We start from the raw sequence: 22,510 nt of genomic DNA, 5'->3' as shown, positions 1-22,510 counted from the left end.
TTTTTACAGACGCTAGGACACATTTCTCAATACTTAGGTCACTTTTGCAAAACTCTTCACACAGTTCTCCTAACCAACTTTCATCTTGGCACAGCAGTTAATTTCACATTCAAAATGCACTAAATCTACCAAAACACTTCATTCATGTCTCAAATCAACTCATTCTTCCAGAACACTAGCAAAGGTTTTCACCAAGCAAACACACTTTGTCAGTCATAAAACATCGACCTTAAAAACACTAACATCAGTTAGCATTATACAATGTTTTCTTTTTTTAAATTTCTTTATAAAACAAGAATGACACTCTCTACTGCTTATAATTCACCGCAGTACATGTTACATGGTCCATGTTTACATTACAGAACAAAATTATGTCTCCTAAGTTTCCCCTTTTGATATGGATGGTAATGAAACTGAAAAACAAATGCTTGTATACACACCATCCACTGATACAGTTTCAATTCCTAATTCCTCTGATAGTATTTGATTTTTTATATTCAGAATATATTTCATTACAATATTACTATAGAAATGCAGCATATTTCTGCCTTATTCAGTTTTGTATGATGTTATTGTTTTGAACATAAGTTTAACAGTTTTGAAAACAGTATGTAAGCATGTGCAAATCGGTCTGTACATACAAAGAGTTTTGGCAGTTGTTGTGTCTGAGTGAGAAAAGAATTCATGAAATTTGAGAGATGTAGTCATTGAATGCATTTTGTGCCAAAGCAATGATAACTGATCCTCAGTTTAGCCCACATAGACTTCTGTTGTGCTCACTGTGTGAAGAGTTTTGCAAAAGTGACCTAAGTATTGAGAAATGTGTCCTAGCGTCTGTAAAAAACTGTAATTCAGGTCTCAAATCAACTCATTCTTCCAGAACACTAGCAAATGTTGACAGCCGACAAACACACTCTGTCACCCACAAAACAATGACCTGAAAAACACTAACAACATGTAGCATTATACAATGTTTTCTTGTGTAAAACAAGGACACATCTCTGTTTATAATTCACTGCAATATATGTTACTGGAATGAATCAGACATGATGCAGAATTTGTCAATATTTTATGTTGTTTATTTATTTTTATATTTTTTTTATAATTCCAAAATACAAGAATTTGTATACACACCATCCACTGATACAGATACAATTCAATTGTTTTTATAGCATTTAATTTTAAGATTTAAAATATATTTCATTAAAATATTACTGTAGGAATGTAGCAAATTGCTGTCTTATTGAGTTGTATTATGTTATTGTTTTGAACATAAGTTTAACAGTTTTGAAAACAGTATGTAAGCATGTGCAAATCGGTCTGTACATACAAAGAGTTTTGGCAGTTGTTGTGTCTGAGTGAGAAAAGAATTCATGAAATTTGAGAGCTGTAGTCATTGAATGCATTTTGTGCCAAAGCAATGATAATTGATCCTCAGTTTAGCCCACATAGACTTCTGTTGTGCTCACTGTGTGAAGAGTTTTGCAAAAGTGACCTAAGTATTGAGAAATGTGTCCTAGCGTCTGTAAAAAACTGTAATACAGCTTGGTTAACCAATGGCTCTATGCAAGTGATCATTTTTTTTCTGTAAAATTTTGGAGTGTGGGGTTGTGTTTTTGCTTGCTTAGCTCCAAACAGCCTAATGAAAAATACACACACAGAGGAACCTTTCAGACACCACACAGGCCTGCTCTGAGAAGTATGTACATGTGTGTGTGTGTGTGTGTGTGTGTGTGTGTATACCTGTATGAGTGTAAATGTGTGTTAGTGACAGCAGAGGAAAAAGTTGGGTGGTTGAAAAAGCATGCACGTTAAGTAAATTCCAGTAAATCTAAATTAAACCAGAGTACCTTGCCTAAAACCATTATAAATCCTGTACCCCTCTGTCTTTTAAGCTTTTCTCTCATTTAAAGTTTTTATGAGCTTTTCAGGCGGTTTCTGGAAAAAACTCCTCATCTTGAGTAGGGGAGAACCATATAGCTGGTTTTTTTTGTTGTTGTTGAAGGCCTAATGCCAGCAGTAATTGGGTTGGAGTTAACTGCCAAGAATTCTCTACTAGACTCCACTTCTCTACCAGACACACACACACACACACACACACACACACACACACACACACACACACACACACACACACACACACACACACACACACACACACACACACACACACACACACACACACACACACACACACACACACACACACACACACACACACACACACACACACAAACAGCAAACGGTTATTAAAACAAATCAGATGTATATGTGAGGGCTAACAGAACGTAGGTTAATTCAGGTTAGAGGTTACGTTTTACTTCTCTGCAGAGGAATACCACAAACAAAGCTGGATCTGAAACCAAGCAACTTTTAGTCTCTTACCATCACTAGTAAGGCTGAGGGCAGCATCTATGTCATCTGGAACAGCACTCCAAGAATCCGCAATAAGTTTAGGGAAGCCTGGATCCATCTTTTTCTTGGCTTCATTGTATCTGAGAAGTCATGGGAAAAAGTGAGCATCTACACTCTTACAATCAACACATTTCTACATTTCTTTAACTTCAAAATTCTCTGACGCTCCTTCAGTATGTGTGTAGTTTTAAATGTGTAAATTCCTGTAAATCTCAAGTATATAACAGTGTGACTTACAGTTGAGAAACAAAAGCTTCACAAGAACTTTGATACAAGTAATATTCACTAAAACTTTGGGAATATTATTCTAAAGTCAGCTTTTTTTTTCAACAATTTTAACATTTGTGTAACTTAGGAAAATAATTGAATAATTCACAACTGCCTGCTTCTACTATAATGTTTTAAAGAACAAGTGTATTTTGTTCATTAATCTTAGTGAACACATGCTTTATATAGCCCACATATGTTGAGATATTGAAAAAAAAAAAAAGAAAAAAAAAAAGGATTACCTCCAGAACTTGTTGCCAGCAAATAAGTAAGTCTTCTTGCTCTTGTGGAACGAGTAGGCAGCATCAATTCTATGCAAATCTGAAGGAAGACCCATGCTGGAGATCTTCTTGGGATAGTCTCTCTCCAGAGTACTGGCAGAATATACCCACATCTCATCATCTAGAAAAACAATTAAAATATTTGTAATACATATTTTGTGTGGACACACAAACAAAGAAAAATGCACACATACCACAAAAAAAAATAAATAAATAAATAAACACAACAACAAAAAACAAACAAAATTACATACCCCAAACTTATAATCCTTGCTGAATAAATGTGTTAAACCCTTCAGACCCTGCACCCATTGGAATGGATATCACATAGTTTGTGGTTTAAACCAATACAATTTTATGTGTTTATAATATGATTAATGACAGTCATGGCTAACCAACCAGACAGGAGGTCCTTTTTGGTCCTTTTTCTTTTTTAGCTTTTTATAAGCTACTTTTTGTCATTTTAGTCTCATCAACTTGTATTATTATAATCTTAATTGTATTAAGTGATAATATTCAAAGTTACTTTGAAGATCTTTCAGAGTTGCATAAGTAAGGAATAATTTACTCCGGTCCGTTGAATTATTAGAAAATAATGCACACCCGAGGCGGTAATGCGCGGAGTGACCATTACACCTCGGTGTGCATTATCAAAACATTTGTCAGGTTTTTGCCCTTAAAATACTTGTATGTGGGACTAATTCCTTACGCATCTCATCCCAAGCCTCTGTTGCTAATTTTCAGAACTAGTAAAGGAGGCCTGAGGCATTGATAGCAGAATAATACAGTTATTAAGGCAGTTATGAGAGAGAGATGGAGAGAGAATAAGCATCTGTGAATTAGCCTACCTGAGTCTGTGCATCTGTCAACAGTGTTCAGCAGCACTGTATCTACTAATAGTGAAACTATAAGTTTATCTATCTCAAGAAGTTATTAGATCGCTGATGAGAAATGTCATGTAGCTTTTAAGTTGCTAAACTATTTTACTAATTAATTCGTCAAGCAGCACGTTTCTGTGCAAGTGTGTGTCCATACTGTATGTGTGTGCATTTGAGTGAGAGAGCAGGAGAAAGAGAGTATGTGCTTTCATGACATAATGAAATGTATTTTGTGGCAAAAAAAAACATGGAAATAATGTTGTTTTTATCATCTTGTTTACTATATTTGCTTGGTCAGTGTCAGTATGGGTTTTGCTTCAATTGCGTTTCCCTGAAAATAATTGCACATCTTAGAACGTTCATCAGCCAATCAGATTCAAGCCTTCAACAGCCCCATAATATAACAATAAAATGTCTAGTAGTTCTCTGCGGGTACATGAGCGCTGAACAATCGCAGATGGTCTGGAGCTCACATATCCGAAAGCGTCTAAACAAATTTTCAAATATGCGCTATATATTCACATATAAATCGCATATCTGGGGTCTGAACATTCTAGCCTAAAAAAAACCTCTTAAAAATACATTCCATTTCAAAATAACAATAATAGTATTATCTATAAAAACATGTTGGGTTTGCTCATCTGCCACGACACTCGCTGTGAAAATGCTTTAAGCGGAGTGATTCAAATGGGCCGGAAAGACCCATCAGCTAATCAGATTCGAGAACCAGTTGTAACTGTCGTACAATATAATATAATATGTAAGGAATAATTGACGACAGGTTGTTGAATTATTAAAAAAATAATGCACACCCGAGGTGGTAATGCCGGAGTCAATTATTCCACTTATACTACGGTTACCACATCTCAAGACACTATTCAGATGTTATATTTCAAGATATTTGTCAGGTTTTTGCCCTTTTTGTCCCACACTTTTGTGTGTTGGACTAATTTCTTCCCAAGCCTCCGTTGCTAATTCCAAAACGTCAATCCAGAACTAGTAATGGAGGCTTGAGCCATTGATATCAGACTAATGGTGCGTTCAAGTCACATTGGAAAGATCATATTTACGAGCTGAATGCACATAAATACAACCACAGTGTCGTAAATACAAGTGGGAAGTTTGGGATTTTCTTTAACCCCTGATCTGTATGAGTTAGGGGCGTGTCAGTGAGAAACACTGCGAAATATTTAGTAAGTATATTTTCAGGCTTTTCTATTTACAATGAAGTAAGTGAATTGCCTGCACAAAATATGATAGCATTATAATATAACAATATGTAAAAAAAAATTTTTACAGTGGCTTCATAAATTAATTAACAACGTAAAAAGCAAAACGCACATGTGCAGTCCTAAGCAAGAGTCTCAGGTTTCTATGGGGACCAGTGCTTCTAACGGCAGCTGCAGTGACGCAATGACTTTGGCTCTTTCACTTAGAAGGCTGGGAGTTTTCCGTATTGCGTGTTGCAGTTTCTCCCATTCACAAGTAATATAGGAGTGCACAGACTTCCTAAATTTATAGTCTTTGCATTGAACTCCCCTGCCCTCATAAACATGACTTCCCACCTCGTAAATATGAACTTCCCAGGAGGAATTGAACACACCAATAATACAGTTATTAACGCAGTTGAGAGAGAGGAAATAAGCATATGTGAATTAGCCTACCTGAGTATGTGCCTCTCTCACGGCAGCAGTGTCTCTACTAATAGCGAAACTTTTAAGTTTATCTATCTATCTATCTGAAGAACTGCAGAGTTATTACCTCGCTGGTGAGAAATGGCATGTAGCTCGTTTTTACCCTATGTTTTTCTATATTTATTTGCTTGGTCGGTGTTGTTGTGGGTTTTGTTTCTTTTGCAATTGTAGGCTGTAAGGACCTTTAGAAATAACAAAAATCATTTGGTGAAATTAAGTGATGTTGAACTGTAAAGCAGTCAAGACCTGCCTAGAACTACTTGCGTTTTCCCTGAAAATAATCGCACACCTTAGAACGTTCGCCAACCAATCAGATTCGAGCATTCAACAGCCCCGTAGTATATAATTATTAATAATAACAACAACAACAATTTATATATATATATATATTATTATTATTATATAGATAGTTAATAATTAAGTCATATGAATTGCTATTAAATTAAATGTTCAAATAAATGTTTAAATCAATTAAATGTACTGTTAAAATGTGCTGGAAATGTAAAAAAATAAATAAATAAAATACTGATACACACACTGAAATCATTTTACCATGTTTTATATTGAAAACCAACAAATAAAATTAGCAGCACTATTGTCATGTCTGATTTTGGTTTGGTTTCACATTCATGTCTTGATCATTCTCCGTATCTTGTTAGTCATCATTAGGTGAGTTCGGCATGCAGCACCATGTCAGAGATGGTCTAATGCTGCATTCACCACACCCCATAATTACAGTAATCTTGAGATGACAACACGTGATGTTATTTTCGGAGCTGTTCACGTCCTTGGACTGGGAATTATGCTTTTCTATGGCACCACTCAACGCCTAAATTAATCTACAGTGGTCAGGTGGTACAATGGCTACGTGGTACACGTGGGAGCTTTCAGAAAACTCCCAGCTCACAAACTAATGAAGAATATACACTAACAAGAAGCGACACTCAACAGAACATTCCATTGCAACACCGGCGCCCAGCAGCGGCCCTGTGTTTCCGCCATTTTACAGTGAAAGCGACTCGCAAGTCCACTAGTTTCTATGGCAATATCAGCTGCTTTGTTAAAAAACAAACAAACAAACAAAAGAAAAAAACATTAAAGCTGAAATCAAACTTGAATGATGACACAGAATAAAATACTATTGGTAATGATAGTAAAAAGTATTTTCGTGTAATCTTAATGATACGGCACTCATTTTTCGAGTGGGTTTGAATGATCACATTCGTTCTAGGATGCCAGAGGGAAAAAATTTCCATTTTCCCTTGCTCAAAACATATACTATGCCTTGATACCATTACGGACATATACTTGGAGAACAGATCAAGTCAAAGAATGATGTTTATTGACAACAGCAGAAGGTGAATACAACGATGCATGCGAGTAAACTGGATGATAGATAACGTAGATGCAATGATGAAGATACTGAAACAGTCTGTGTCTTACAGATGTAGGAGATCAGGGATGGAGGGATGACTGAGGGATGCACACATACACTTAACAGGAGGTAAGTAGTCACACGAAGACACTGCAACACAAAGACGAGGAGAACACGCTGGAGGATCGTAGGAGATATGTACCAGGAGACGTAGGAGAAAATCACAAGGTGAATACATTGGAGAAACAAGGGGTTAGTCCATTTTGTGCAAACGAGACCAGACACTGGAGTGAGGTGAGGTGTGTGCTTAAATGCTGCTTGAGTGATGAGGTGATGACGATCAGGTGTGGGTGATAGCCGAGTGTGAGCAGAAGAAGGGATGATGGGAAATGAAGTTCAAGGAAGGTGAGACAGATGGTGACCGTGACAGTTACTGAACAGTTCCTCATTTACTGTGGGAACTGTGGATGAGAGACCCTTCGTTGCCATCCATGAACTCTCTCTGCTCCATGTCACAGCCACAAACTCTTTCTGCTCCATGTCAAAGCCACAGAGGCTGTCCACAATCTCTCTCTGCTCCATCTCACGGCCACAGAGACCATTCCACAAACTCTTTGTGCGCCTTGTCATGGCCACAGAGGCTGACCATCCCTGCTGTGTCATGGCCATGGAAGTTGTCTATGTCTGCTCTATCACAGCCAGGAGGTCTATCCATGTCTCTGCACCACCTTGGCCTCCTAATCTCTGGTGGTCTTCTGCTATGCTGAGGAACTCCACCTTGGCCTCTGCTCCATGGTCCAAATCAAGATCCAAGCCCCCATATGTTCCATGGTCCAGTTCCACCACCACTGTATAATCCAGGCCACGATCCAGGCCTTCTTCCTCTTCACAGGCCTGGCTCTCCATCCCTCCCCTGGACCTCCTCTGCTCCACCACCTTCCTGGACTTTTTGTTTTTTTTTGTTTTGGATGAGTGTTCTGTTCTGGGTGTAGTCTGGTTTGGTTTCACATTCATGTTTTCATGTCTTTTAATTTGTAATTTGTCATATTCATATTTCCTGTCATGTCATGTGATTCCCTTGCCCATAAGGTGATCTTGTTTTCAGTGATTGTTAAGTGTGTTCAACATCGGCTGTGGCTGGATGCAACTGATCGGCGAGAGTAGCCGTGTGCAGGCGGGGAGGAGCTGAAATTGGAGACGTGAAGTCGGACACTTTCTGCTTCCCGTAGTGATGTTCGTGCTGTGTTTGCATACTTAATCACAGCTGAAGTGAAATAAATGCAATATCTGATTAATCCACAGATGTTTTAGAGACATTTTCATTCAATACTTTATGTGCTGCTTACAGCGTCTGTTTTTACAAGACCAAAGTTCAACATAAGCATATAGTATTTAAATACCAATGTAGTGGGATCTATGTTTTATGTTTTATTTTGATAAACATGACACAATACAACATCGTGACTACAGGAAAACATCTTTAACTGTTATAAAAATACAGATTTGTGAGCATTAGTGGAACTGAAGTTGTGAGAATAAGCATGAAACACGTGTGCCGTTTTCATGCGTTGAATCCGGCCAATCGTGGAACAGCTGTGTCGTCATCAGAGCTTGTGCAGCTGGTCACATGGTGTCGGCGCTGTCTTAAGTTGGACAAAATTTCTTACCGGCATGCACTGCTTCAGGTCAGCCGCCGTCTGTCTGTGCAGCACTGCATGAAGTCGAACAAGCCTATTGTCTTGTCAGGAAATGATCAGTTCTGTTTTGTCATTGGTTCATTGTCCTGATCATTCTCAGGTGTATATTGTAAGTCATTATTACTTGTGTATATATAGCCCTCATGTTTCCATAGCCTTTTGTCTAGCTTTGGGGTCATTCTGTGTCAACAGGGGGTAAAAATGACTTTAAAAAAATAACAGAATTACACAGAGATTGGTTGGTCTGTTAGTTAAATCTGTTTACTTTAGCAATCTTTGTTTCATTATATGCCAACAGTGACAGTTCAAAAATGGGAAAAAGCACTTGTGTTTTTTGGCTCCAAGTCTGCATGCTTGTACCTTAAGTAGTATTAAATATATCTTAATATCCTTTTAGATTCTGGTTCTTAAAAGACTTTTCTTTTCGTATCTTCATTTTAAAGGCCCAATATGACGCAATCCCAGAGATATGGAGCTCTTAATGCAGCTCCATGAGTAAACTGGTCAACTGTACACATTTTTAGTGGTCGAAAACCAAAGTCAGCCCGAACAAACGGGTCCCCGCATGCCAAGACGTAGAGGCCGACTCTCGTAATTGCAGTCGAAACATCCGCAATCTCCTTCCGTGTATTTCCTAGTCCTGCCCATTCTATCATTCCTGCCATAAAGAAATGGACAACAAGGCAGTCGAACACCAAGCTCGAGTCTCGGGCAATGCCGCCTCTTCCCGCGAAGGAACGGGCCTTGTTCCAGCATCAGGCCGCCGCAGCAGGCCTTCAGCAAGCCAGAGCCGCGCCGCAGCGCAGATTCAATCCCAGCCAGCTTAGACTTTCCTCCCCATCGGCTCAACCCCGTAAAAGCACAGTTAAAATCCTTCTCGTTTTCTGTCCCTGAATTAATTTCCACATTATGACATCTGTATCAATGCTGATTGGGGGAATTCACGTTTTAAACTGTTTCTGTAAAGTTTGCCGTTCTAATTAACGTGCCGCTTGTGGTTTAAACACTCTTAAACACAGCCTATGACGTGCACGCACGATCGCATAGATTCATTGAAACTCAGAACTTCTTGTCATCACTGTCCTGCGATTCATCAACAAATCGCTTAGAAACTTAGTCATAATATGTATTTCTGTTTCGAAGTATAACCACAGCTTCACTATTGGAGACGTAGAGACTGGTAGGACAAATTCTGATGCATTTAAATAAATCTTACCATTCCCTTTTCGTCTGTATCTGTTTTATAATGAGCAGAAATCTAAGTAACTTAAACCATAGACAGATAACCAATGAATAAACTAATTACATTACAGTTTGGAAAGTATGAAATTGAGTAACTTCCAGGTCTGGATGGAAAATATAATAAATATAAATAAACAATATTAAACAAGCAGCATGTCCATGGTTAAATGTTAGTGATTGTTGAAAACAATTAAATATATTCAAGGTGCACATTTTTATTATGCAAAGCTCTGTCTTTTACAAATGAGTCTCTTTTGAGCTTCATGAAATGAAGGCACTTGACTCAAACCAGCAACAGTTAAAAGAACAAGGATCATCCAAATCATATTGTAAACACTAGCGATATCCCAATTTGTCAGTCACTACTGACGTACGTCAAATGTGACCGACTGAAAGGGAACAAAATACATTTCTAGTTTGAGTCAGAATGACAAATGATAGATATTTTATCTGCTCCGTGAATAATACAAGATTTGTTATTAGCAGAATTGTTTAGATTTCTAGAATGCACATTAGCTTATTTTTGGTTACAATTTAAACCTTAAATTGCATAAAAATTCGGTCGGATTTTCACATTGGTCTGAACAAAAATGGCAGAAAAGCTGAATAAAGATATAAATTCATTCTCTGAAAGTAGGTGCTGTTTAATACACTACCACTAATACACTAATACAAAGAAGCTTATCAACACTACTTTATTATGCCTTACATGGAGGTAAGATGAAAAGAAATTGCCATTGAACAAAAACTTTCTTTACGCAGCCGGTTCCCTTCAGCTAATTTTGCCTAATGCTGGACAGTATTTAAGAGTTTTTCAAGAAGTTTTTGAAATCATGCAAGTCAAATACAGTTGTGATGATAATTAAAATATGAAATGGAAGTAATCTGGATGTGTTTGAGGAAGATATTTCCCTGTTTCTCCTAGCCCCACTGGTCATGCCCAGTCCTGAGTCTTCCGTTTTCTCACTGGTTCTGCCCAGTCCTGAATCTTCTGTCTTCCTTGCTGGTTCCGCCCAGCCCTGAGTCTCCCGTATCCCTGCTGGATCCGCCCAGCCCCATGTTGTCTGTGCTCCTTGTGATCCCTCCCAGCCTCCCTCTTCCACCTCCTTTACCCAAATTAGCTAGTTCCTCAGCCCCGCCTCCACTGTTTCACTTCAGCCCTGCATCTCCAACACCTTTCTGTGAGGAACTACCTCAGAACTTCAGTTCTCCAGCTCCGACCAGTAAGGATGGTCCTCTGGCTCTGCTTCCAGCCTACAAACCCATCACTCCACCGCGGCCTGTCGACCTATCGGCTGCGCCTTGGCTCCTCCCTCCCTCGCCTCCAACAGAAATCACCATTCTGATGGCTCTACTGGGCTCCCTCATCCCACCGGCTCTACCTTGGTCAGCCTGCACCTTTGGCTCCATCTGGCTCCACCTTCCATCTGACTCCACCTTCATCCTTAGTCCCAACAGCTCCCAACTGAACTATGTTCAGTTGTCAGGGTTATGTTCAGTTGTCATGTCTAAGTTGACCCAGTTTCCTAGTGTGTGTCGGTTTGTTCTTTTTTATTTATGTATTCCGTTCACCTGTTGTCTAATTAATTAAATCATTAGTTCCTGTGTATACTCACTGTTTGGTAAAGTTCCTTTGTCTGGTGTCATTTATGTTATGTGGATGCGTTTACCTGTGTTCCTATGTTTCTCCTGTGTGAATTTATTATAGACTATTATTCCTGATTTCTCCCTAGTTGTGAGCTCTTTATATCAGGCCCCCATGACAGGTTCTGTGCCAACTTTAATTGGTAAAAATGTTTTCTGTGACCTGTTATGGATCAAATTTAAATGATCAACATGTGTTTCATATTTTTCGTAACATATTTTTGGTATCTCTGCTCATGTGTTTTTGTATTCACCACCATTACTTTGCCCCGCTGGTAGCCATAAATATAGCAGATGAGCCGTACAGTCACATGACTGAAACACATGAATATGGTCTTGAGTGCAGGACTTAATGTAGATGGCTAAAATTTAAGTGTCACCTGGTTCTTTTGTTCTGCCCTTACAAAACAAATGGGCATGTCCTGCTTTACCTGCAAAGAAGACAGTCTTCTCCTCAAGAGGATTCTCGTAAGCTGCATCAATCTTCTCCGGAAGTTCACTCCAGAATGTAGCCACCAGCATAGGGCCTGTCGGCTTCCTTCTGACATCAGCAGTTCTGAAAAGGAACCTGTAAAAAAAGAGTTTAGAGTTAGACAAACAAGAGGCAGAAAAAGAAAAATGGCAACACTATATTTGTGCACATAAAAAAGAGAAAGAGCAAATGAGAGAGAGAAGGGAGAAGAGATGAGAAAGAGATAAGCAAGATGGAAAGAAGAGTCTGTACCGCATTCTAGCTACAATGAGGTGATTCACTGAGCAGATGTTTCTTATTATGGTTGAGGAGTGAGTTAAGAGGCAGTTGGACATGTCCAAACTTGCCTGCTGCCCCAGAATTAACCACAAAAACAATACCAACCACCCCAGAACTCTTTCCACTGACCTATTTTTCAAAAGGCCAAAACGTTTCAGCTTAAGAAGAGAAGACAGAGAACTCAGAACTCAGGACTTTCAAGTGGCTACAGCTCACTGGAGTGAAGTAAAGCTTCTGTGAGCAGCAAACAAGCTCTGTCAGCAGTTATTTCACCATATGTTAAACTTAAAAGGTACACTATGTAACTTTTGTCCCTCTAGTGGTTAAAAAACAAAACTGAATGCATTTTGTGGAAGAACTTTGTTTTGGTTGTGCGGATAATAATAGCTATTCTTACAGCTCATAAAATTTCACTACTTTTCACTACTAGGCTCCAGTGTTTAGATGTAAAGAATCTCAAGCTGACTAGCTAAAGACTTTACTATGGCTTAACTCATTAATGGACACGGTACTTCCTTCAAAATAAAATCCAGCACAGCGCAACAACAACCATAATGCAATGACCCCTCACAATACATAATGCTTTACAATGAACTCTGTTGGAGAGCTACATATGGCAATTTATCTGGTCAATAAAATAACATAATCACCTGATAAGTAATAAAAGCTCTTTTATAACATTTCATAATCTCGTTACCTCTGAAAAGCCAAGCCACTGTTTTCTCGTTTTATTATGAGCTCTGTCACATTCTCTTTTTGTCAGCGGACTCTCCTCTGATTGGCGGTTTTTAAGTCAGGTAATTCCCCGGGGGTTCAAGATTTAGCAGTTCCCTGTCAAACTTTCTCGCTCATTTTGACATCAAACCTATAACACTCCCAAAGTAGCCAGAGCTGGAGCTGCACTCCCAAAGTAGCCAGGACGAGACCTGCACAGACAAGTGATGCAAGTAAGCAAATTCATGTGGAAATGATCCTGTTCGGTCTAAAATAAAAAACATTTAACGGGCTTACAATAGTGAATCAGGGTAACACGGTGTCTAAACTAAACGTGACTTATTTCGCGGCGCGGCGCAACAGCTAAAAGCCGTCTACACTGAACGCGACAAACCAACTGTTGCAAAGCACTTGGACTATGCCGGAAATAGAACTGGGAATCCGTTTACTGTCGGGAATTTGTTGTGCATCGTCGCGCCACATCCAGTGTAGACAGTATCACTGATTATAGCAGGTTCTGTTATCTTTTGACGCGTCGCGCCGCTCGCATCCAGTGTAGACACGATGTAAGACAAAAACATGTTTTGGAAATATATTGACTTATGTAAATTTTGTTAAAAAAAAGTTACAAAGTGCACCATTAAGATCACAGCATTAGGTAAGAGTTAAACTGTAATCAAACATTTTGCCCCAAATCTTCACTTCTTCAGCTGTGCAAACACTTCTGAAGATCCCTCACTTCTCTGTCTATGCAATTAAACGTGTTATAACAGAACACTCTTGTAGTTAAAACACTAGTTGAGTTCTCAGTTCAGCTCTTTTTTTGCAGCTGTCCTATGAACAAAACGATACAAGACAGATGAAGAATTCATTTTACCAAATGCCTCAGATGTGGCTTATAAATCTGAGCCAAAGATTAGATAAAATAAAGACTTTCTGTTGCAGCTGAATAAATAAAACATTGGTGAACCTTTTGGGGGTGCACTCTCTGGCCTAACTCTCTTCTCTCTATTCCTCCCTCTTTCTCTGTGGAATGGCTTAAACAGCTGTCACATTTATCCAGCTGGGTGAATATCTGAGATCTCAAGTCATCTTCTCCACAAAGTAAAGTGAGCTTTCAGCTCCAGGGATCCTCAGATTCACAGAATTACACTGTAATTTGATCATAACTCTTATGATAATGACATTTCCACTGCTGAACTGTTTGACTGCAAGCCTGCACAGACAAATAGTATTCATCATTGAAAAAATGGAGAGGTTCAGACACTTGGAGAAGATTGATTTTTCGGTCAAACTACCATAGGCAGGAACTGTCAGAAATCCCACAATACAATATTATATCAATAATTGGATTGTTTATTTTACTGTGAATTAGAATTTTTTTGTAGCATTTAGCATTTTTTTGTCATAAATCCAGAAGACTTGAAATTGAAATAATTCATATTACAATACTTTCTAACATTTAGATATTATTTATTAAAATAAATGGTAACACTTTACAATAAGATTCATTAGTTAAACATTAGTTAATGTATTAACTACCATTTACTTACCATGAAAAATTCATTTGTTACTGTGTTTACTAATCTTCATTAATGTTATTTAATGAAAATACAGTTGTTCATTGTTTGATCATGTTAGTTTACAGTGCATTAACTAATGTTATTGAGATTTTGAGAATGTATTAATAAATGTTGAAATTAACAAAGATTAATCAAGCCAAGTCAAGTCACCTTTATTTGTATAGCGCTTTTTACAACGCAGATTGTGTCAAAGCAGCTTTAGTGTGATAACTGGTATATAATTTTGGCTGCACAGCAGCTCTTAAAGTCTCCCCGTAATCAATTACTTTATCCCTTAAAACTCATCTTTGATCACCAAAATGACATATTTAAAAAAAAAAAATTCAAGTGAAAAGAATTTCTTCATGCCTTAAAATAGCTTGAATGTAACTCTACAGCTTTGCCTCATTTAATATACACGGATCAATGAATATGCAAATTAGCCCCGCCTCCACTCACTCACGCCGGCCTGGAGAGTCTACCATTGCAGTAGTGATGAGCAATTTGTTGTTTGTGTTGTTGATATTTAATTTCTGACACTTAAATTGTGTTTTAAATTATGAATTGGTAAAACTCCTTTGCAAAACGGTCTGAATCCACTTGCATTTCTTTGGACTGCTCTCTCACTGAATCACCTGAAGCGATTTCTCAGTAAAACAGACAGTATCGAGAGAACAAGCAGCCGTTTCCCCTTTGTGAACGTGCTAAATGGATGTTTGATAATTTCGTTGATTTTTGGAGTTCAGATTAAAAAAACAAAAAAAAAAACATTCAGATGAAATCCTGCAGGCGCCTGTGCCTTCTCCGTACATAAATGCACATCCTTGAATGAGCACAGATTTCCAGCGTATTTACTTGAACTTATCAGGTAGGCTAATATCTATGGTTTTGATCCATTCCAGAGCTCTCTCAGAACTTGCCATGCGATTCCACACTGAATGCACATGAATCATGGTCACATGCACACGCACACGCTCAGAGCAATATTGTTTTAGCTATGTTTTATAGTATTAAAATATTACGAAGGACAAAAACATGAACTTTATTGGCTTTACTTCAAGCCAGCTGTCACTTTACTTTGGCGCAAGACCCTATCTGCTCGGACACTTGGCACAGCCCTTGCTACTGTCACAGACACGTCAGGCTCCACCTCCCGTCAATACCCACGCACTCAATCACCGGAATTCTAATCATCGCCACCTGCACTTCATCAGCCATTTATCACCAGCACTATTTAACCCACACTCACACACACACACACACCAGTTGTCCAGTCTCGTTTGTAGTACAGACTTATGTATGCGAACCTCAAGGACTCTACCTGCTACTTACCTGCTACTTACCTGCTACCAGCGATCCCTATCGCCCCGTCGTCTCCAGTTCCCCTCCTGTGTTCCTCCTTCCGTGTGTGTGAGTGTTCCTCGTCAGCCATTCTCCATCACCTCGACTACTACCTCCATCTGCAATCACAAGGACAGTATCAAACCTCTATCATCTCATTTGAACTCTCCATCTTCCATTTACTCACCTGCTCATTGCTGTTTCTCAAATAAACCACCATACTTGCTTTTAAATCTGCCTCCGTGCTGTCTGTATCATAACAGAAGACCGGACCAGAAAAACACGGCTAGAGATCAGCATGAGTCAACAAGACCCGTTCCAGGAGCTCGTGAGCGTGCTGCGCCGAGCACTCACTCCACCACAACCACCGTCACCAGCACCTGCCGCCGCTTCCCCAGTCACTTCTTCATTGCACTTTCCAACCCTGCACGCCAGTCCCATGGCCAGGCCGGCGCCCTACTCAGGATCGGCGGAGGATTGCAGCGGATTCCTCCTGCAATGTGAGCTGGTCCTGGAGATGCAATCGCAACTTTACCCTACTGACACCTCTAAAGTCGCATTTATCATCTCGCAGCTACAAGGTAAAGCTCTCCGTTGGGCAGACGCACTCTGGATTCAAAGGAACCCCTTGGTGAAATCCTATTCAGCCTTCGTCTCTCACTTCCGCAAAGTCTTTGGAAAACCCCTTTCGGATTCATCTGTCGGTGAGAAACTCTATAAATTAAAGCAAGGATCTAACGCTTTGAGTGACTATGCTTTGCAGTTCCGTACCCTGGCTTCCAGTAGCGGATGAAATGAACAAGCCCTCATCACTTCCTTCCGCCAGGGGTTAGAACCAAAGTTGCGATTGCATCTCGCTGCATACGAGGATAACATCGGCCTCGAACGCTTCATCCAACTCGCCATACGTGTGGGCACTCGTATGCAGTCGTGTCTTGAAGAGCACCAGGGCCAGCCACCTCTTCAACCTCTCCTCCGTCGGTCCGAACCCGTCAGCTCCCCAGAACCAGCCAGCGAACCTATGCAAGTTGAAAACTCCCGACTCACCCCTGCAGAACGACAACGCCGGCTGACCCTGAACTTATGCCTCTACTGCGCCTCTCCCGGGCATGTACTCTCCGCATGCCCAACACGCCCTCCAAGACCTCTGGTGAGTGCCATCCTTCCCTCTTTAATCCAGATGAAACCACTCACCACCGTTGTAACCCTTACTGCTGCCAATATGTCTGTTCCAGTTGTTGCGCTCCTCGATTCAGGGTCAGCCGGGAACTTCATCTCCAGGTCCCTCTGCCGTCAACTCAAGTTCAAAACCTCGCCTTCGCCTAGTATCTATCAAGCCCACTCCATTACCGGAAAACCCCTAGGCCGCAAAAAGATCACCCCATGTGCTGGTCCTCTACAACTCCGCATAGGCCTCCATGTCGAGGATATCCATCTGCTGGTTCTGGAGGAATCCACCGCTGACGTGGTTCTAGGGCGCCCGTGGCTCGAACTCCACAGCCCAACCATCTCCTGGCGCACAGGTGAGATCCTGAAGTGGGGCGAACACTGTTTCTCGACCTGCCTCTCCGGGTTTCCTGTTCCTCCATCTCCACGTTCCAAAGAAATCTCCATCTGTGCCACTTCCATTGAAAGCCCCATCGAGAAACGATCCATCGACATCCCAGCCTGTTACGCCCCCTTCAGCGATGTCTTTTGCCCACAACGAGCCTCCAAGTTACCTCCACACCGGCCATGGGACTGCGCCATAGATCTGCTACCGGGTGAACCAGTGCCACGGGGAAGGATCTACCCCCTATCCGTGCCGGAGGAGAAGGCCATGGAGGACTACATCGACGAGGCCCTCAAGCAAGGATACATCCGTCCGTCTACTTCCCCTGCTGCTTCCAGCTTCTTCTTCGTGGCCAAAAAGGATGGAGGCTTGCGGCCCTGTATTGATTACCACTCACTCAACAAGATCACCATAAAGTTCCGTTACCAACTTCCCCTCGTCCCAGCGGCCCTGGAACATCTCCGTGGTGCCACTGTGTTCACTAAACTGGACCTCTGCAGCGCGTACAACCTCATCCGGATACGCGAGGGGGACGAGTGGAAGACCGCCTTTGTCACGCCCACTGGCCATTATGAATACCTGGTCATACCCTATGGACTAGTCAACGCCCCCTCCGTATTCCAGGATTTCATTCATGAGGTGCTCCGGGAGTTTCTCCATAAGTTTGTGCTGGTATACATCGATGATATCCTCATCTACTCCCGGAGCCTGGCCGAACATCGCCACCACGTTGCGGAGGTCCTCAAACGCTTACGGCAGTTCCAGCTGTTCCTCAAGGCGGAAAAATGCTCCTTCCATCAGTCGTCCGTCCACTTCCTTGGATATTACATTGACCACAGTGGCATCCGGATGGATGAGGGGAAGGTGGACGCCATCCGGTCCTGGCCCACTCCGACTTCCATAAAAGAATTCCAACGCTTCTTAGGCTTCTCCAACTTCTACCGCCGTTTCATCAAGGGCTACAGTTCCATCGTCTACCCACTCACCAACCTTCTACGCCATCAGCCCAAGTCTCTGTCCTGGTCCGAAGAAGCCACACAAGCCTTTGAAGCCCTTAAGGAAGCCTTCACCACCGCTCCCCTCCTCGTCCACCCTGATCCCAACTGGCCATTCATCGTAGAGGTAGCAAAGGAGTGGGAGCGGTACTTTCATAGCAGCAGGGGCAACCAAGTAGACTCCATGCATGCGCCTTCTCCCGCAAGCTCAACCCGGCGGAGGTCAACTATGATATCATGACTTTCAATCTTTCATTTGAAAGTCATGTTTCTAGTATCTGTAAAACCGCCTTCTTCCATCTAAAAAATATATCTAAATTACGACATATGCTCTCAATGACAAATGCGGAACAGTTGGTTCATGCATTCATGACCTCAAGACTAGATTATTGTAACGCTCTACTGGGTGGTTGTTCTGCTCGGCTTTTAAACAGACTACAGTTGGTCCAAAATGCGGCAGCTAGAGTTCTTACTAGAACCAGAAAGTATGACCATATTAGCCCAGTTCTGTCAACATTACATTGGCTCCCTTTTAAACATCGTATAGATTTTAAAATCTTGCTACTTGCTTATAAAACTCTAAATGGTTTAGCTCCCCAGTACCTAAGTGAGCTCTTAATGCATTATAGTCCTTCACGTTTATTGCGATCTCAGAATTCAGGCCAGTTGATAATACCCAGAATATCAAAATCAACTGAAGGCGGCAGATCCTTTTCCTAGTTAGCACCTAAACTCTGGAACAATCTTCCTAGCATTGTTCGGGAAGCAGACACACTCTGTCAGTTTAAATCTAGACTAAAAACACATCTCTTTGCTCTTGCATACACATAACACATTATCAATACATTAACATTTTTCAAATCCGTTAAAGGATTGTTACGCTGCAATAATTAGGTCGGCCGGAACCGAGAACATTTCCTATAACACTAGATATACCTGTACTTCAGAATAAGAATGGCATCTTCGCTAATATCTGTCTCTCTGCTTATCCTGAGGTTTGCCGGGTGCTGGATCCAGGCCGTATTCAGATCAGATGGAGAACCCGTGTCTGGACCTGACTACAACGTAGCCCAGGAGACAATGGGCCTACAGATCCAGTTCTGGCTGCATCTATAATTCAGATTTTTAATCCCCGTATCCGCTTACATATATTTATATATAATCTATTTTTAATCTCTATAATAAAAATGTATAATTCAGATTTTGATCTCCATATCCATTTACATATATTATATATATCTTCCAAGGGGTTTTTTCCCTCCTAGGACTTTTTTCCCAGTGCTAGCACGCTGGGTTTTTCTCCTAGGGGTTTTTTTCCACCCCTGGGAGTCAGCCGACATTGGCTTAATGTAGCACCACCTTGTATATGTTACATATTACCACGCTTGTTTGTACAGCTTATTTTTAACCACTTCCCTTTTTTCTGTGCTTCTAATATGTAAAGCTGCTTTGAAACAATTACCAATTGTAAAAGCGCTATATAAATAAATTTGACTTGACTTGACTTGACTTGACTGCGAACTCCTGGCCGTCAAGCTAGCGTTGGAGGAATGGAGGCATCGGCTGGAGGGAGCCAAACACCCCTTCCAAGTTTTAACCGACCATAAAAACCTGGAGTATCTTAAAGCTGCTAAAAGATTAAACCCCCGACAAGCCCGCTGGGCCATGTTCTTTTCAAGATTCGATTTCACCATCTCCTATCGTCCCGGCTCCAAGAACCTCAAGGCTGACGCCTTATCCCGTCTACATGCTCCTGATGAGAAGTCTGAAGCTCTTGAAACCATTCTCCCAGAAACCATCTTTGTGAATCCCATCCAATGGTCTGAAGAGACTCTGCCCTCCTCCAATGCCTCCTCCAACACTCCGCTGGGTTGCCCTCAAGGTCTCCAGTACATCACCCGAGCACAACGCACTCAACTCATCCACACAGCTCACTCATCACTTGGCACTGGTCACCCGGGGGTCAATGGAACCCTCTCGCTGCTTAAAGCACGCTTCTGGTGGCCCAACTTGGCCAGGGATGTCAGAAGGTACGTGCAGGGCAGCAGGGAGTGCGCCATCTCGAAGAACTCTCGTCATCTGCCGGCCGGCAAGCTCCATCCTCTGCCCGTTCCTGAGCGACCATGGTCACACCTGGGAGTTGACTTTGTTACGGATCTCCCACCTTCTGATGGTCATACCTGCATACTCGTGGTTGTGGATAGATTCTCCAAGGCCTGCCGACTGATCCCTCTCCAAGGTCTACCTACCGCTCTCACTACTGCTGAATTAATGTTCAACCACATCTTCCGCTACTATGGAATCCCCGAGGACATTGTATCTGACAGGGGCCCCCAGTTCATCTCCCGAGTCTGGAAGGCCTTTTTGTCGCTCCTAGGTGTGACCGTCAGCCTATCGTTCCAAGAGATCGGCCGCTTCCTGCGTACCTTCTGTCACGGCAACCAGGACTCCTGGAACCAGTACCTGGGTTGGGCCGAGTACGCCCAGAACTCTCTCCGTCAACCTTCCACCGGATTAACACCTTGTCAATGCGTACTCTGCTACCAACCCCCATTATTCCCCTGGGACGGGGAACCCTCCAACGTTCCTGCCGCCGACTACTGGTTCCGGGAGAGCGAGAGGGTGTGGGACTCAGCCCACCATCAGTTGCAGAGGGCCCTGCGCAGACGCAGGATGACAGCCGACCTTCGTCGCTCCAACGCTCCCAACTACCAACCTGGGCAGAAGGTCTGGCTGTTGACAAGGGACATCAGACTGCGTCTGCCATGCAAGAAGCTGAGTCCCCGCTTCATTGGCCCGTTCACCATCCTTCAGCAGATCAACCCCATCACGTATCGTCTTCAGCTTCCTCCTGAATATATGATTCATCCCACTTTCCACGTGTCTCTACTCAAACCTCACATCCCTTCTCTCTCTCCTTCCACAGAGCCTGACGTAACAGCCGCCGAGCCCCCCCTTCCACTTCTTCTGGAGGATGGGACTGCTTATGAGGTTCGGGAAATTCTGGACTCCCGGCGCCGTGGTGGTCTCCTGGAATACCTCGTCGACTGGGAGGGCTACGGGCCAGAGGAGCGGTCGTGGGTCCCGCGGAACGACATCCTTGATCCCAACCTGCGACAAGCCTTCCACTCCAGCCACCCGGACAGACCTGCCCCACGCCCTCGAGGTCGGCCACCACGACGTCGGGGTCCTCGGCCCTCAGGAGCGGGCCGTGGGAGGGGGGGTACTGTCACAGACACGTCAGGCTCCACCTCCCGTCAATACCCACGCACTCAATCACCGGAATTCTAATCATCGCCACCTGCACTTCATCAGCCACTTTATCACCAGCATTATTTAACCCACACTCACACACACACCAGTTGTCCGGTCTCGTTTGTAGTACAGACTCATGTATGCGAACCTCAAGGACTCTACCTGCTACATACCTGCTACTTACCTGCTACCAGCGATCCCTATCGCCCCGTCGTCTCCAGTTCCCCTCCTGTGTTCCTCCTTCCGTGTGTGAGAGTGTTCCTCGTCAGCCATTCTTCATCTCCTCGACTACTACCTCCATCTGCAATCACAAGGACAGTATCAAACCTCTATCATCTCATTTGAACTCTCCATCTTCCATTTACTCACCTGCTCATTGCTGTTTCTCAAATAAACCACCATACTTGCTTTTACCTCTGCCTCCATGCCGTCTGTATCATAACAGCTACAGTTCTGTCATTAATTAATATGAATTAATATAATTAGCCTTTTACTTGACTACGTTATCAAACAGCTAATAATGTGTTGCTAATGTTACACACACCGTTCCTGTTCTTCATCTCAGAGTTAGACAGCTGGCTTCTAACAATCAGTATCCTTACAAATGCTTTGAACAACTCAGAACGACAGTGGAGAAAGGCTTATAGTTCATCATAACATCGTAATAGACTCGCTATATTGATAAATCTACACAATTTTTCATGTCAACAGAAAAATTACCGGGATAACCTGGCTTCTCTCGAGACTTTCCTGCTTCAGAGCAGTCATAGTTAATGATATGCTAAAGCCTGCCGGCACATTGTTGTGATTGGTCACAAACACCCGCGATTTCAAACCGCAGGTTTTA

At 42.0% G+C, this 22,510-nt stretch overlaps 1 protein-coding gene across 1 annotated transcript in view; it reads right to left on the bottom strand.

Moving 5' to 3' along the window:
• mmp2 (matrix metallopeptidase 2) overlaps positions 1–22,510 on the bottom strand; it is a 36,886-nt gene that overhangs the window by 1,696 nt on the left and 12,680 nt on the right. Inside the window, exons 10-12 of the mRNA XM_067402306.1 lie at positions 11,925–12,061; positions 2,925–3,084; positions 2,386–2,495 (exon numbers count right to left, since the gene is read on the bottom strand). Coding sequence (XP_067258407.1) covers positions 2,386–2,495; positions 2,925–3,084; positions 11,925–12,061 — 407 coding nt within the window. The remainder of the gene's footprint in view (positions 1–2,385; positions 2,496–2,924; positions 3,085–11,924; positions 12,062–22,510) is intronic.

This window comes from Chanodichthys erythropterus, chromosome 11 (genome assembly GCF_024489055.1).
Source record: "Chanodichthys erythropterus isolate Z2021 chromosome 11, ASM2448905v1, whole genome shotgun sequence".
In the NCBI taxonomy this organism is placed as follows: Eukaryota; Metazoa; Chordata; class Actinopteri; order Cypriniformes; family Xenocyprididae; genus Chanodichthys; species Chanodichthys erythropterus.
Note: the sequence above shows the minus strand (reverse complement) of the source record. Positions and strands in the feature narration are given on the sequence as shown.